The sequence below is a fragment of the Macaca mulatta genome, chromosome 1, assembly GCF_049350105.2.
Source record: "Macaca mulatta isolate MMU2019108-1 chromosome 1, T2T-MMU8v2.0, whole genome shotgun sequence".
NCBI lineage: Eukaryota > Metazoa > Chordata > Mammalia > Primates > Cercopithecidae > Macaca > Macaca mulatta.
In genome coordinates, this window is record NC_133406.1 from 214,726,140 (window position 1) to 214,740,528 (window position 14,389).

General features: G+C 56.6%; 3 protein-coding genes across 39 annotated transcripts in view; 1 reads left to right on the forward strand and 2 right to left on the reverse strand.

The window, feature by feature from the left end:
• Positions 1 to 14,389, forward strand: part of UBXN11 (UBX domain protein 11) — a 44,739-nt gene that overhangs the window by 18,055 nt on the left and 12,295 nt on the right. For 21 of the 29 annotated variants that reach the window (XM_015131878.3, XM_015131886.2, XM_077968367.1 and 18 more), the window contains 7 exons: positions 4,534 to 4,748; positions 5,025 to 5,102; positions 6,071 to 6,191; positions 6,310 to 6,413; positions 7,617 to 7,690; positions 7,765 to 7,905; positions 7,985 to 8,194. In XM_015131878.3, coding sequence (XP_014987364.1) covers positions 4,534 to 4,748; positions 5,025 to 5,102; positions 6,071 to 6,191; positions 6,310 to 6,413; positions 7,617 to 7,690; positions 7,765 to 7,905; positions 7,985 to 8,177 — 926 coding nt within the window. In that variant the 3' untranslated portion in view covers positions 8,178 to 8,194. Of the gene's footprint in view, positions 1 to 4,533; positions 4,772 to 4,969; positions 5,103 to 6,070; positions 6,192 to 6,309; positions 6,414 to 7,616; positions 7,691 to 7,764; positions 7,906 to 7,984; positions 8,195 to 8,645; positions 9,425 to 14,389 lie in introns of those variants that run through there. The other 8 variants (XM_028837640.2, XM_077968352.1, XM_077968392.1 and 5 more) reach the window with 4 other exon arrangements.
• SH3BGRL3 (SH3 domain binding glutamate rich protein like 3) lies at positions 8,960 to 10,737 on the reverse strand. The gene is given in 9 exon segments (XM_015131943.3): positions 8,960 to 9,424; positions 9,548 to 9,715; positions 10,296 to 10,354; positions 10,357 to 10,455; positions 10,458 to 10,569; positions 10,571 to 10,588; positions 10,590 to 10,663; positions 10,666 to 10,707; positions 10,710 to 10,737. Coding segments are annotated over 9 exon segments (666 nt in total). The 3' UTR covers positions 8,960 to 9,358.
• Positions 11,648 to 14,389, reverse strand: part of CEP85 (centrosomal protein 85) — a 50,435-nt gene continuing 47,693 nt past the window's right edge. For 4 of the 9 annotated variants that reach the window (XM_077993769.1, XM_077993766.1, XM_077993770.1 and 1 more), the window contains 3 exons: positions 13,683 to 13,908; positions 13,157 to 13,313; positions 11,648 to 13,057 (listed from right to left, as the gene is read on the reverse strand). In XM_077993769.1, the coding sequence (XP_077849895.1) occupies positions 12,937 to 13,057; positions 13,157 to 13,313; positions 13,683 to 13,908 (504 nt within the window). In that variant the 3' untranslated portion in view covers positions 11,648 to 12,936. 9 annotated transcript variants of the gene reach the window in all.

A 14,389-nucleotide genomic window follows, 5' to 3' on the forward strand; every position in this document is an offset into this window, starting at 1 on the left:
ACTCTCCCCTCTCTCTGCCAGCGTCACAGAGGATGCTGTGCCAGGTGCTTCAGGGTCTGCGGAGACATGAAAGGGACAGTCCGGTCACACGCCACTGGGGCCAGGTGTTGGGCCTTGGGGCTGAGAGCTCTGGTCAGCTCTGAGGTTCTCACTCCCCCCACTCCAACCCTCTGCATCTCTGAGCTCCTCACTTCTTCCCTGTTCCCCTGAGAATCCTCACCCTCTCATCCCCCTCTGAGATCCCCACTTCCCCTACCCCAGGCAGTCCCTGCCTCCCTCCATGCCTCCACCTCTCCCTGCCAGCACCCCGCACGCCTCCCTCCTTCCTCTCAAGCCCCACACTCCTGAGTCTGGGTTGGAGACCCTCTGACTCCACAGCCTGCATGACTCGCCCCTAGGCCTGCCCTTCAATCCCCGTAGCCACCGGCTTGACCCCTCCCCACCTGCCCTTCTAACTCCAGCCTTTGCTCCTGCTCTGTCCCCACAGAGCGCCTTGCTTGCTTCCCTCTCCTCTGAAGCTCAGGGCAAATCCAGCCTCTGCCAGCAAACTCCGCCTGCCCTGTGTGGGCTGTGCTGCTGCTCTGAGGAGGGTTCTGCTTGAGGGAAGGGGCTCAAGGCTCTGGCTGAGGCAGGGTTCAGGTCGGGTCAGACCCCAGATGGGCAGATTGCTGACGCCCTCTGAGTTCATTTCCTCCTCAGTCGTGCTGATGGGCTTCTAGGGCCACGGAATGGATGTGGTAATAAACTCTGACAGCCACTGTCACCTCGCTGTTGTCATGCATGTCGCAGTGCTTGGCACATGGGCAAGGTGTGTGTAGCTGCATGTGATTGACTGTGATGCCCGTGTGCCCAGGCTTGGATGATCAGAGCACATTGGGACAATTATCTGCACAGGATGAGGTGGGGACAGGGTGGTGCGGGACCTGAGTTCAGGTCCTGCCAGGCCACAGGCTGGTTGAGTGCTCTGGCAGTGGCCAGACCCGCAGGGCCTCGTTTCCTGCACTGGCTCCTCTGCAGAGCCGAGTGACTGTAGTAAAGTCCCCAGAGCGGGGCTCGGCTTGCAGGTGTGTGGTAATAGCGGTTCTACTTCCCGTTGCAGCTGTCTTTGCCTGAGGGTCAAGGGCAGGCACATGGAGGGTGGCACTGCATGAGCTGCCGGGTGCCATGGGCACTTGTGCAGTGAGGGACTGCCACCTTGCCACTGAGCATGGCAGGGTCTGGCCCTCTTCTGGGCTCCACAGCCCCCACAGTGATACTTACACATGCCATTGTCACCGTTTGCCGCCCTGTCTTCTTCACTTGAGTCTGAGCCTGAGGATGGCAGGACCCTGGGCGTGGGCATCACCATGATTGGCAGGGTCTAGCAGAGCACGGGTGCTCAGACATTGCTAGACAGCAGGATCCAGCCCTGCTTCTAGTGGCCCAGTCACTCTGGGCCAGGCCCAGGGCTCAATGCTCCTGAGCTCAAGGGGTACCCAGCATGGCTGGAAGGCAAACAAGCAAGCAGAAAGCAGCAGCCTGTGACGAGGGCCAAGGGAGTGGGCGCAAGGGCTCTAGGCATGCAGCCTCGAGGCAGGTGGGGGGGCTCCTAGCAAGGCTTCTTGGAGGAGGTGGGGGTGAGTAGGCACAGTTTGAGCCCAGCGATGAGTAGGCGGTGCTAGGGACAACAACAGCCACCATCTGCCAAACACTTCCTCCAAGCCTCACAGCAGCCCTGTGAAGTGTGGCAACTTTTATTGTCCTCATTGTACAGAAGAGGAAGCTGAGGCCCATAGAGGCCCAGGGTTACAGAGCTCAGAAGTGCCCTGCAGTGCCCACCAGAGCGCAAGGCGGGGGGCATGTTGAGGAGAGGCTGGGGAGGCTGGGTGCTAAGTAAGGGTCTTGGGAGTTGGGCCAAAGAGCTTGGACTTGACCTCCCTTCTCCTCATTTTAATACGCTTGTGGGCTCTCAAAGTTGGACGAGGCCTCAGAAGTGATCTCCCAGCGTTGCCACCCTCCTTGGAAAAGGGACCCCAGTAAGCAGCCTCCCAAGAACCAGTATTGAGAGGCAGCTTATGAGATCACTGAGCACTGAGGCTGAGTCACTTGGGCCCTGCAAGCTGCATGATCTGGGGTGTGACACCTCACAAGGCCCAATTTCCTTATCTGTAAAACAGGAACAGTGATGCCTGCCTCCTGGCATTTGGCACAGGGCCATCATTTAGATAGGTTCACCAGCTGGATCTTGCAGGCAGCACAGGGTTCATATCATCTCCCCATTGCACAGAAAGGACAGCTGTGGCTCAGAAAGGAAGTGCCTTTCCATTTGAGTTCTGCTGCTAGCTCAGGGCAGACCTGGGACTTGCCCTCTGACCTTCCTCCTGCTGTGTGAATCCCCAACTGCACCTCTCTCCATCCATGGGTCAGGCCTCAGTTGAACCCTTGTGGGGTGGTGGTGGGGCTCACTGACTTCACAAGGCCCTGCTGTGGTAGCTCTTCCTGTCTCATTCTGTCAGTGCTGGTTTGCCCAGAGCTGTAGTTCCTTCTTCCTGGCCCCTGGTCTTCTCTCCACTCTGTGCTATCCAGCATCTGACTAGCCCACCTGCTTTTACTTCTTTAAGCCAGGGCTGTTTTCTTGGCAAGCTTCTCTCTTCCCTTTTGTCGTTTCTCGGCATCCTCCCTGGTCTGGCCCCATCCCATGTCGACCACCCATGTTCATCAGCCTGAAAAACCCCTGGCCCTGGGAGGTGACAGGAACACTGAATTAGGAGTTGGTGTATTTGGTGCTCTTCCTGGCTCTGTCTGGTCTGATCAGGCCATGTCATCTGACCTTTCTGGGCCTCACTTTCCCCATCTATAAAGAAGACAGAGCCCTGGCAACACAGCGAGACCCCGTCTCTTAAATTTTTTTTTTTTTTTTAATTAGCAGAGTGTGGTGATGCTGCCTGTGGTCCCAGCTACTTGGGAGGCCGAGGTGGGAGGATCAGTTGAACCTGGAAGGTCGCGGTTGCAGTGAGTCATCACCGTGCCGCTGCACTCCAGCTTGGGTGACAGAGGGAGACCCTGTCTCAGAAAAAAAAAAAAAAAAAAAGAGGGTTGAGGCAGGCATTGTATGAGATTACCTATTCTGCTATTGTTTTTAGGTTTGCCTATTTGTATTTAAAGTAGTTGTTAAAATCATGTCTTGGTATCATTCTGTTAGGTGAGTTTTTCCAGGGCATCTCAGGGACTGTGGGGGAACCCCAGGAGGAGGTGGGGGCAGGTATAGCCCCTTCAGGGGTAGGAAGTGTAGGGGAGAGGAGAAGGCCAGCTGGGGCCTACCATTTCACCTGCTGCAAAAGCAACAGGAAGCACATCTGCACCTCCCTGGTACAGCCACTGCACCACTGAGAGGAAAGGAATTGGGTCCCCAGAGCCCTGACCCACATCCTGCCGCAGCCTGCCTGTCCTGTGAAAAACAGCCTCTCCGAGGCCCCGAAAGTTACTGGTGTGTTGTAGGGCACACCCGAACAGATAACTTACTTGGGGACCAGGTCCCATCAAAGATGACAGAACAGGCCCCTGGTCTGTCCCCAGCCAGCGTCTACCTGTCCTCCACTTTTCTGCTCTGTTATCCGTCATGGCTGGCCCCACCACTCCATATTCTCCCCCGAAGCCAGTGCACAGCTGTATGTGCCACACATTTTTCAGAAGAGGAGGACAGAGCTTTGTCAGCTTCTCAAAGGGGTCTGTGACCCAGAAATAGTTGCACAACCTACGGTCTGTTCCATATCTGTTCTGGCCAGCAGCTGTCCCTACATCCTCCCTAAGAGCCATCTGTCCCTCTTCTGACCTCCCTCTCCTGAGATGGGTGGGGGAAACAGACTTGAGAGGCAGCCCCGACTCCCTTCCCAGTTCCTCCTCTCACCAATTGGCTTGGGACAAGTCATTTTTCATCTCAGTGGGCCTGTTTCCTCATGTGTAAAATGGAGCTAAATAACCCCTGCATCAGCCTGGCGTGGTGGCTCATGCCTGTAATCCCAGCACTGTGGGAGGCTGAGGCGGGCTGATCACCTGAGGTCAGGAGTTCCAGACCAGCCTGACCAATATGATGAAACCCCATCTCTACTAAAAATACAAAAATTAGCCGGGTGTGGTGGCATGCACATGTAATCCCAGCTACTTGGGAGGCTGAGACAGGAGAATCACTTGAACCCAGGAGGGGAGGTTGCGGTGATCCAAGATTGTGCCATTGCACTCCAGTCTGGGCAACAAGAGTGAAACTCTCTCAAATAAATAAAAATACCCCTGCCTCAAGCCTCAGGGTTGGCATAAGGACCATGTGTGCAAGGTGGAGTTGGGCACAGTAGCAAACATGGACAGGGTACGTGTTCCAAGCTGGCTCTTAGGAAGATAGCTGCTGTTACTATCTAGTGTTGTCCTTCCTTTTCCCCAGGGAGTCAGTTGAGGAGACACTAAGACCACTGCCCAGCCTGGGAGGGAGCCACAGAGACTAGGGCTGCTAGGGACACGGCAGCCAGGAGGCGGCTCATAGGTGTCTGTCCTCTTTGCCAGGGGACTCATTGGCACCCCCTGAGGTGGACTTTGACAGGCTGCTGGCCAGCCTGCAGGATCTTAGTGAGCTGGTGGTAGAGGGTGACACCCAGGTGACACCAGTGCCCGGCGGGGCACGGCTGCGTACCCTTGAGCCCATCCCACTGAAGCTCTACCGGAATGGCATCATGATGTTCGACGGGCCCTTCCAACCCTTCTACGATCCCTCCACACAGGTAGGAGCGGTGTTGGGGGGTTGGTGTTCTAATGCCCCTGCTGCCCACTGTTAGTTGGGGATGATGGAGTCAGTTCACCCCAGGTCCAGCCTGCCCTCCATGGGGCACCCAGGCCCACACACGACTTGCAGATGCCCCTCCCCCAAGGCCTGGGACTCAGCTTCCAGAGTGCAGCACTGGGTGACCCTGGATCTAGGGCCTGCCATCCAGACTAGTGGCAGGGCAGGGTGGGTCCAAGGCCCAGGCCACCCGCTCACTTTTCCTCTCCCCTTGCAGCGCTGCCTCCGAGACATATTGGATGGCTTCTTTCCCTCAGAGCTCCAGCGACTGTACCCCAATGGGGTCCCCTTTAAGGTGATGAGCTGCTCCTCAAACCACACCTTTGGGGATTTTGGAGGCTGTGAGGATACACAGCCTCCCCAGGCACCTCCCATTCTGAGGGAAAGCCACTGTGCCCCCTGGGGGACCCCAGTTTGATGCCCTCCAGGAGGATAAGCCTGAAGCTGGGCTGGGAAGGGAGCAGGGAGGACCGAAACAGAGCAGCAGGCAGCGCCCTCTGCTGGCACCCTGGAGACAGCCTCGGCTGCAGGGCCACTGCCTCCCAGTCCTCCCCAACTTTCAGGACACCTTGACAACCTGGGGTCCCTGCAGAAGTGACCCGGCTATCCCCCAAGTCTCCTGAAGCTATCTGGGTAGGGTGGGAGGCAGTGCTGTGAGCCACATGCAAAACAGAGGGGACAGATGTTGGGACTCAAGGACATAAGGTAGAGCTGGCCCATGGGTAGGTGCCACCACCGGAGCCCGTGAGGCTGCGTGTTCCAGAGGGTGGTGGGTTAGTGCCGCACTGAGGGCGTGTCAGGGAGGCAGCATGTGTCACCAGGGCTCAGGAAACAGCATGAGTCATGACTGGGGGTGTTTAAGGCATTTGTGCCACAATGGGGGCCTCGGAGCCTTGATGAGGCAAGTGAGGTTCCATGTACGATGATGCAGTTTGTGCTGCAGACTGGAAAAAAGCAGGGGCTTCGTCCTCTCCTGACCCCCTCACACTCTGCCTTCATGGTAGGCTCCTGAGAGGGGGTCTCCAAGGAGGGTGTCAGTACTGCAGCTTCAGCTGGCCTGGATGGGGTGCTTGCAGGAGCAGCAGGGCTGAGGAAGATGACAGCAGTATGAACTGTGGCTCTCCTGAGGCCTGGTTTTCCTCATATGTAAAATGAGGGTTGCATTAGACCATACCCTTGGCCTGTGTTTAGGCAGATAGGGCTAAAAGTGGGGCCAAGGGCTGAAGAGCTGGGCCCACTGCTGTCACCCTTCTTTCTTGCCAGGTGAGTGACTTGCGCAATCAGGTCTACCTGGAGGACGGGCTGGACCCCTTTCCAGGCGAGGGCCGTGTGGTGGGCCGGCAGCGGATGCACAAGGCCTGGGACAGGGCGGAGGAGCACCCAGGTGAGTTTGGCCTCCAGGTTGAGGCAGGGGGCCGGGGGACTGCAGAACAAACTCCAGGGGGGCTCCATCACCACTCATAGTCCTTCCTGGGCCCCGGTTCCCAATGCTGTCCCTGCAGGCTCCAGGATGACTGCTGAGAAATTTCTGAACAGGCTCCCCAAGTTTGTGATCCGGCAAGGCGAGGTGATTGACATCCGGGGCCCCATCAGGGACACCTTGCAGGTGAGGCCAACCCTAACTCCTCCAGCCCTCTTGGGGGAACTTTAGCACCAGCCCTGGTCCAGCCTGCCAGAACAGTGTCTTATCTGGAGGCTCAAATTTGAGGCACCTAATGAGTCCCTCAGAGCTGTTGCTCCACTGTCTCCTGGAAACTGTGAGGCTGGTGAGGGCACTGGCTGGGCCCTAGAAAGCAGGTGGGTTGGCTGTAAGAGGACTAAAGTCAGTCCAGGCCAGGGGTGAGCCCAAGGCCCAGGCCACCCCATCAAGGTCTAGGCCAAAATATCCAGCTCAGTACTGGGTACTCCCTTCGTGGTTGCCTCAGATTCTCCTTAGCCCTCATCATTCTGTCTCCTCGCCCCCTATCCTGCTTCTCTTCCTAGGTGTCCACATGTGAAAGGCACCAAACCTTAGTTTCTCAGGCCTCCTCTGCCTCCCTCACCCACACATTGCTAAGTCCTGTCTGGTCTGTCCACCCCCAGAACTTCTCCCAGATGCATCCCTTCTCCTGATTCCCACCACCCACCACCCTAGTCTAGGGTCCAGAGTATCTCTCCCAGACAGCTGCCTCCCACTGCCACTCCTGCCCCTGCTGACCATCCTCCAGGCTGCCTTCCCTGTTGATATCTTCCAGTGGTTCTTGAGATAAAGCCATGTTCCTTATGCTGGCACTCAAGGCCCGTCCTATATTGCCAGGCCCCTCCTCACACCAACCTATTCCTTCCAGTCCAATTGAGCCCCAGCCTCAGCCACACATAATGCTGGCAGTTGCCCAAATGTGTCACCACCTCTAGGAAGCTTTCCCTGACCCCAGGATCTCTGTTGATGCTGTCTGGAATATCCCTGCACCCATTCCATTTCTAAGGACTCCCACTTATCCTTCAGTCACAGCTCAGTTGTCATTTTCCGAGGGAAGCCTTCCCTGACCCCAGGCTGGGGTGGGCTTCCAGCCTGATCATCATCTGTGTGGGTTTCTGTCTCCATTAGACCGAAACCGGGGGTTACCTGGGGGGGAACCATGGGGCTGCCTCCCAGAACCTCCTTCCCCTTCCATTGCCTCTCCTCTGGCCTTGGTTTATACAGAACACCCCCTCCTGCTTTGCTCACTGGTCTCATCTGTCCCTGGTCAAGGATGTGTCCCTTTAAGGATTGTGGGAATGACTCAAATGGGGCCTAGGGCTCTGTCCACCCTCCATTGATACCTTCCAGAACTGCTGCCCATTGCCTGCCCGGATCCAGGAGATTGTGGTGGAGACGCCCACCTTGGCCGCTGAGCGAGAGAGGTGAGGGCAGGACAAGGAGGTGAGGGCCTGGGGGCATTGGGTCACCGAGCGCTGATGGCCTCTGGGCTGTGCAGGAGCCAGGAGTCGCCCAACACGCCAGCACCCCCGCTCTCCATGCTGCGCATCAAGTCTGAGAATGGGGAACAGTCCTTCCTACTGATGATGCAGCCTGATAACACCATTGGGGATGTGCGAGCCCTGCTAGCGCAGGCCAGGTGGGCACAGGGCAGGGCTGGGACCACAGAGGGGCTCTGGCCTCACTGCCCAGCCTGATCTGCTCTGCCTGGTCCCCAGGGCCATGGATGCCTCTGCCTTTGAGATCTTCAGCACATTCCCACCCACCCTCTACCAGGACGATGCACTCACGCTGCAGGCTGCAGGCCTCGTGCCCAAAGCAGCACTGCTGCTGCGGGCACGCCGAGCCCCAAATTCCAGCCCGAACTTCAGTCCTAGTCCCGGTCCCGGCCCCAGTCCCAGCCCCCAATAAAGCGCCCGCCCCCTCAACCCGCTGCTCCGCCAGGCTCTCAGGGGTGGGCCATCTTGCCAGGCACGTAGGAAAGGCCTGGGACCAGCTGGTCCAGGGAGGGGGCGGTGCCGACCCGCCCCTTGGTAACTTGAGCCCCAGCTGGCGGGCCTGGCTGCTGGGTCTTTGTCTTCTAGGTTCCTCTTTCTCCCAAGAAGGGCTAAGTGGATCCTGTGAAGGGAGGGATGCAGTGGGGGGAAGGAGCTGGCCCCAGCTGGGTTTACATTCTCAGCTGGGACAGCAGAGCCTCACTGTGTAGTGTGCAGCCAGCAGATACCTGGGCACAGGCACAGACCCACCAACTTGTGGGGACACCTCAACACTGCACAAAGCCATTTTGCCACTGGACCCATGCCCCCAAACTAGCAGAACTGCAGCTGGGTACCCACCTCCCATGACACACTCATACTTAGCCATTGTGCTCCAACACAGGTGCATGGGATGGCCACACTCACTGACAGGCATGCAAATGTGCAGTACACACCAAGGCACAAACAAGCGTGATATGGACACCACATGCATGTGAACTGGAGGGTGACCCACCCAGACTTCTCCAGAAACCACTGATCCATACAGGTATGTGTGTACCAGACACATCCAAACACATGCACTAACACAGAGGTGACAGTCCCATGAGAACAGCTCAGCCACCCTTCCCACAGAGCACAGTCTCAGCACAGTCACAACTACCAACCTTGCCCAGGGCAGGGACCCAGGAAGCCCAGGCCACAACCAACCAGACACAGTGCCAATGGAACAGGACATCATTTAATTGTCTCTAGGGTCCTCCTGGGAGAGGGACTGCGGGGCCTTTGGCAGAGCTCTGGCTGATGGAACCAATAGAGGTGCCCATCAGCCAGTGCCAGGCAGGATGGCGGCCCCAATGCTTGGCTGGGGGCAGCCAGCATTTGGGGCTGTTGCTTAAGACAATTTCTGAGACTAATGGGTAAGGAATGTTGCCTTTGGATGGAGAAGAGGGGACTACATTTAGAGAGGAGGGAGGAGAAGTGGCCTGGATTGCGGGAGGGACTCTAAGGTTAGGATAGGAATGACAGGGAGTTGTTCAAAAGGTCCTTCATGGCCAGGTGAAGGCTTGGGGGAGTGTGGTGATGGAGTCCAGCAGGGGAACTCTGGACAGGCTTGACTCAGGCCAGCTTCAGGAACTCCTGCAGCGTGTTTTGTTCCACGGCCTCCACGAAGAGCTCATAGTCCTGGGGAAGGGGAGGCAAGGGGTGGTCACCTGAATGCAGGAGGCCCAAGTGCTTTGTGGCAGATCTGACCCTGGCCAGAGCCCTCTTCCAACACTCCCCCCACCCCCGAGTCCCCCCCCATACCCCACAGTACTGGTCCCCGTTGACAATCTGGGGTGGGGTGGCCTTGGGGTTGCCCGCCAAGGCGCGCATCTCATCCCTCAGGGCGTTGTCCTGGGAGATGTCCACTAGCTGGTATTGGATGCGCTTCCCATCCAGGATTCGGGTCACCTCGCTCTGCTGGGACTTGATCTGGGGACAGAGGGTGGGTAGGGGTTATTGGATAGGCTGGAGGATTTATGGGGGGAATGCTGGGCAGGGTGAGAGAGGCTGTGACCAGGAGCTTTTGTCCCCCCGACCCCCCTCCACACTAGGGGAGGGTTCTGGCCTCTAGGAGTTGGGAGGATGAGTCAGGCTTGAGGTGGTGCAGGATGAAAAGAGGGATCAACTACGGGGAGGGGGTCAGAGTGAAGGGAAGTGGGATCAGGCTCAGGGTGGGGAGGGCAGGGCAAGCCCCCCAGGCCCCGGAAGAGCAGGCTGCCGTCGTGGTCAGGGTCAGCCTGGTAGTGGGAGTGCAGAGAATGGATGTGGGGTTGATGGGGGATGGGCACGGGAAGTTCATGCTGCAGCTGCAAAGGACCCAGGATGCCCGATGAAGACGCTCAGGATGGGGCCTCGGGACCGGATCCGGGAGACAGTGCCCAGCACCTCGCCGACGCACTCCCCCACCCCGTCCCCGTCGTGGGGGCGGGTCCCGGGCGCCAGGGTCCAAAACACTGGGACACAGCCCTGAGCTCTCCCCCCTCCAGCGCCAGTCCGGGCGCATACTTACTTCGCGGGAGCCGGTGACCGACGTGCTGTAGACGCGCAGGCCGCTCATGCTGGGGGTAGACGGGCTGGCGGGCAGAGAGCGGCAGTAGTGGCAGCTGCACTGCCGGGAGACGACGCCGCCGCCGTGCTCGGGAGCGGTTTCCTTCCTGCTCCGCCCGCAAGTCATCGCGCTCGGGACCAATGGGCGGCGCGGGCAGGCGGGGCGGGGCCTGCGCGACACCGCCCCGCGCGCCGGAGGCCCCTTCCCTTCCCCCTGGGTGACCAGGCGCGCAGAGGGACCCGTCCCACGCAGGGCCGCCCCTTCTGTGGCTGCCCTGCTCGTCCTTTTCGGCCCTTCCCTGATCTGGAGCTCAGTGTGCCTGGGGAGGAGCTGGGTGGCAGGAAAGGCCCGGGAGAGGGTCTGGCAGAAGCCGCCTCTCCAACCGCACACAGGTTTGGTGCATCCAACTTCCCATCTACCAGAGCCGCTGTCTCCAGGAGGAGGTGCCCTAAATAGTACAGGGCAGCTTGGGGCTTTGGAAGGCTTGAGCTGCTTTCAGACCCAAAGTTCTCATATTAAGGTACCTTGCTCCAAGGAAACCCCCCTCTCCCCCGCCAACACACCACTAACCCTAGGGGATAGGAAGAGCCCATGCTTACATTTCCCCCCCAAGTTCCTCTCCACTCAGGTGGGAAGGTTTAGACAAGGGTGGTGGCAGGATGCAGAGGCCACACCCCCAAGGAACCAGATGGAGACCAAGGCTGACAGCTGGGAGGTGTGGCGGTAGAGGGTGGTGTCAGGATTCTTGAGACCCTAGGGTCAAGCTGACCTAAGATCCACCCCTGGTCTTGGGGTGGTCCAAGCTCAACCCCGGCTCCATGCATGCATGCCCCAAACTGCTACTCCTCCCAGCAATTCAGGAGTTGAGGGGACAGACTCCAGCAACCAACCCAATTTTGGAAACCTAGCTATCTGGCATTCAACATAATGCTTCTCAGATGTCCCCCTGGTCCAAGGCTCAGGCAGGTAACAGCCCAGAAAGACAACCCTTGCTCGGGTAAAGCCACTTCCTCACAGCAACCCAGAGGCTGCCAACTTCCTGCGAGGACTGCTGAAACTTTCCAGTGACAAACTTCTGCTGTGACTCAGGGAAAGTCTGCCCAACAGAAAGTGAGTGGGAAGAGATCTGGTCCTACAGAACGACAGAGGAGCAGAACTGGCAGAGAGAGGGATAGGAGGCTGGACCTGACAAAGGTTCCTCCATGCTGCTACCTGGGGGACCTGGCTGAAAACCCAGACTTTGGCTCTAACAAACCAAAGTGAGGGGTAGAATAGCGTGGTGGTGGTAATGGAAGGGTATGGAAAACTGAGGAGTCTGTTAAGATATTTTATTTTATAATCAAAATAGGCAATACAAACAAGTTGACATAACAAAGATTCATATAAATAACTGGTTATAAACTTTATGAGGAAAAATACCCGTGAGCATGGTGGCTGGGCTCCCAATGCACAGGGTGGAGACCAACCAGACGGCTCTGCCTTTAAGAGGCAGGAGCCCAGAGGCTGAAGGGCTGGCTGGGTGGGGCTGCTCTGAATGGAAGGGATAAGTCACTCCATAAATAAAACACAAACTTGTAAAAACACTTAAGAAAGAGCCTCATTCAGGCTCAGGCATGAGGTCCAAGATGCTGCCAACAGCCCAAAGCTTAGCAAAAATCTTGTAGTGGCTGACTGGCCCACACATGGCCCCTGCCTGGCCTGGCTCCAGATCTAGATGAGGCATGGCTGGCCCACCAACCAGACACTAACAAGTGTGAGATGCTCCCTAAACCAGGAGGCAAGAAAAACCAGAGGGCAAAGGGCCCTCCCTAAAGCCCCAGAGAAACAACCCAGGAAACATTAAAAGCTGTACTTTAAAGCTGACTTATACTGGGTACTCTGAACTTTCAAGGAGGCCAGAGCAGGAAAGGGAGAGGAATAATCCCCACCACCCCCAATACAAGAGAGGCACAAATTAAAGGGCTGGGCACAGGCTGTAGCCCTCGGTGAGGGGGTAAGCAGCTTGACAGTTGCGCTGTGGTCTTTGGGATATAATTCTACCCAAGGCTAGAACCACAGAGAAGAGTTTGCACTCTTAAGTCCAGGAAGGGGGCTACCTGGAAGGCCTGAGAACAAAGGAGAAAGGGGCTGTGCTAAACACATGGCCAGGGCCCTAGGGACACAAGGCAGCTGGAGAGTGGGATCTCTTGTTAAATGGCATGGTAGGCAGATTAGAGTCCCGGCTATAATCCCTAGGGCCCCAATCCTAGTAGTTATGTGCTAACCAACACACTACCCTGAGGCTTCTGGGACAAGAAGAGCCCTGAGGAAGAAGCAGTGAGACCAGGCATGAGAAAACCCAGAAAGCCAGCTCAGTGTTCCCAGGAAGGCTGGCACATGGGGCCTGAGAATTCTTAAATGGCCATTGTTACTAGTACTGGCTCGGCCTTTCCAGGCCCCTCTGATGAGCTCTCTAATCAGCAGGACCAAGGTGTGAAGTGGGAATTAACAGGGATCCATCCCATTGGATGAAGAAAGGCCTGTTCGTCTCTGATGTCAGCCTAGGGCTGGGAACAGTTTGTGAGGACTCATCTGTTGTACCTGCCAAAAGTTAATTAGTAACTCACCGTTGAGAGTGAATTAGCAGGACAAACATAATCCAACATGCCAGTGTGGGGTAGGACAGTTCCCTAAGCCCTTGGCCTCCAGATGCAGGCTCTCCCCTCCCCTTCTGACACTTCTCTCTGGGAACAGCAGACAAGAGAATGTCAGGGCAGAAACCTGCTGGACTAGTCTCTCAGCAGCCCAGATCCTCCCTGGGGGAATCCCCCAGAATTCCTCACTGTGTGACACAGTTTTCTCCCATGTCCTGGGCATATCTGTCTGACATGGTGGTCCTTAAGTCCTCAATGTCACGACGCAGCTGTTGAACCTCCTCTAGTTTCCTCTTGATCACATCTGGCTTCTGCAAATCTAGCTGAGTCTCTGGGTGCTGTGCTGCTGGGGAGAACATTTCAAGAGAATGTTAGTTGCAAGACACTTTCATGTGGAGGGCACAGTATGGATAGGCAGTATCTTGAACTCACAGTCTTGGGACATACACTTTAAAAAAAGCATCTGGGGACAGTGGGTTAATTTGCTGCTGAAGGCCTGCTTTTAGTTTGTCCTGCATGCAAGTACCCCATAGGTTGTTTCCAAAAACAGATTTATGAACACCTACTTTGCGAAACAAATAAATGTCCAGAGGGCAGTGGCCAGGCCTATGTACTCTGTCTACATATTACTGTAAGAATATGGGAAAGTGGGATGGGAGAGAGAAGAGAAAGAAGGCCCCTCCTTCCTGGGCCCCAGACTGGTCTGAGGACTCACAGTGAATGCCTAGGAGCAGGGAGAGATTGGGATCATGGCCCTGGGCCCTCTGGGTCACAATGCTACAGACAGCCTGCAGATCTTGAAGGCAACTAGCCAACTCCTGGTACAGCTCAAGTGCCAGCTGGGCTGTGTCTGGTGAAGGTGGAGACCCTGGTTGGGCCTGGCGCAGGTGTTCCTGGAGTGTCAGATTCTTCTCAATCAAGTCCTGGTTTTGCACTGAAAGCTGAGCAGACAGATGGGTAAGCACATTAACTCAGGCCCAGGGAGAGGAAGAGTATCTATGCATGTATGTGTGGGTGTGGAAGGAATGGGTGAGTCATAGGCAGTGTCCCCCCTTCCCCAACCCTACCCCTGCCAACAGGCTTTAGCACTTCCCCCACTATCAATATCAGGCCTGATTCTTCCTGTGGGTAGGCTGGGCCCACAGGGCTCTAGCACTAGAGAGGAAGCCAACCCTCAACTGGTTCTGAATCATCAGCATCCAAGTTTCTGTTCAAGAACCAGAGAAGATGCTCCCGCCCCTAGGAACTCTATCTCAAGTCAGTCCCTCAGCCAACTCTGTTAGCCAGGCTATTAGAGAAGGTTTACCGTGAACCGTGAAATCTGAGGAGACACTGGTTTCAATCTCTCCCTGCCACCCTGACAAAAGTGGCCAACAGCCAGCCTGATCACAGTTGTGTCAAAGGAATAAAGACAGTAAGAAA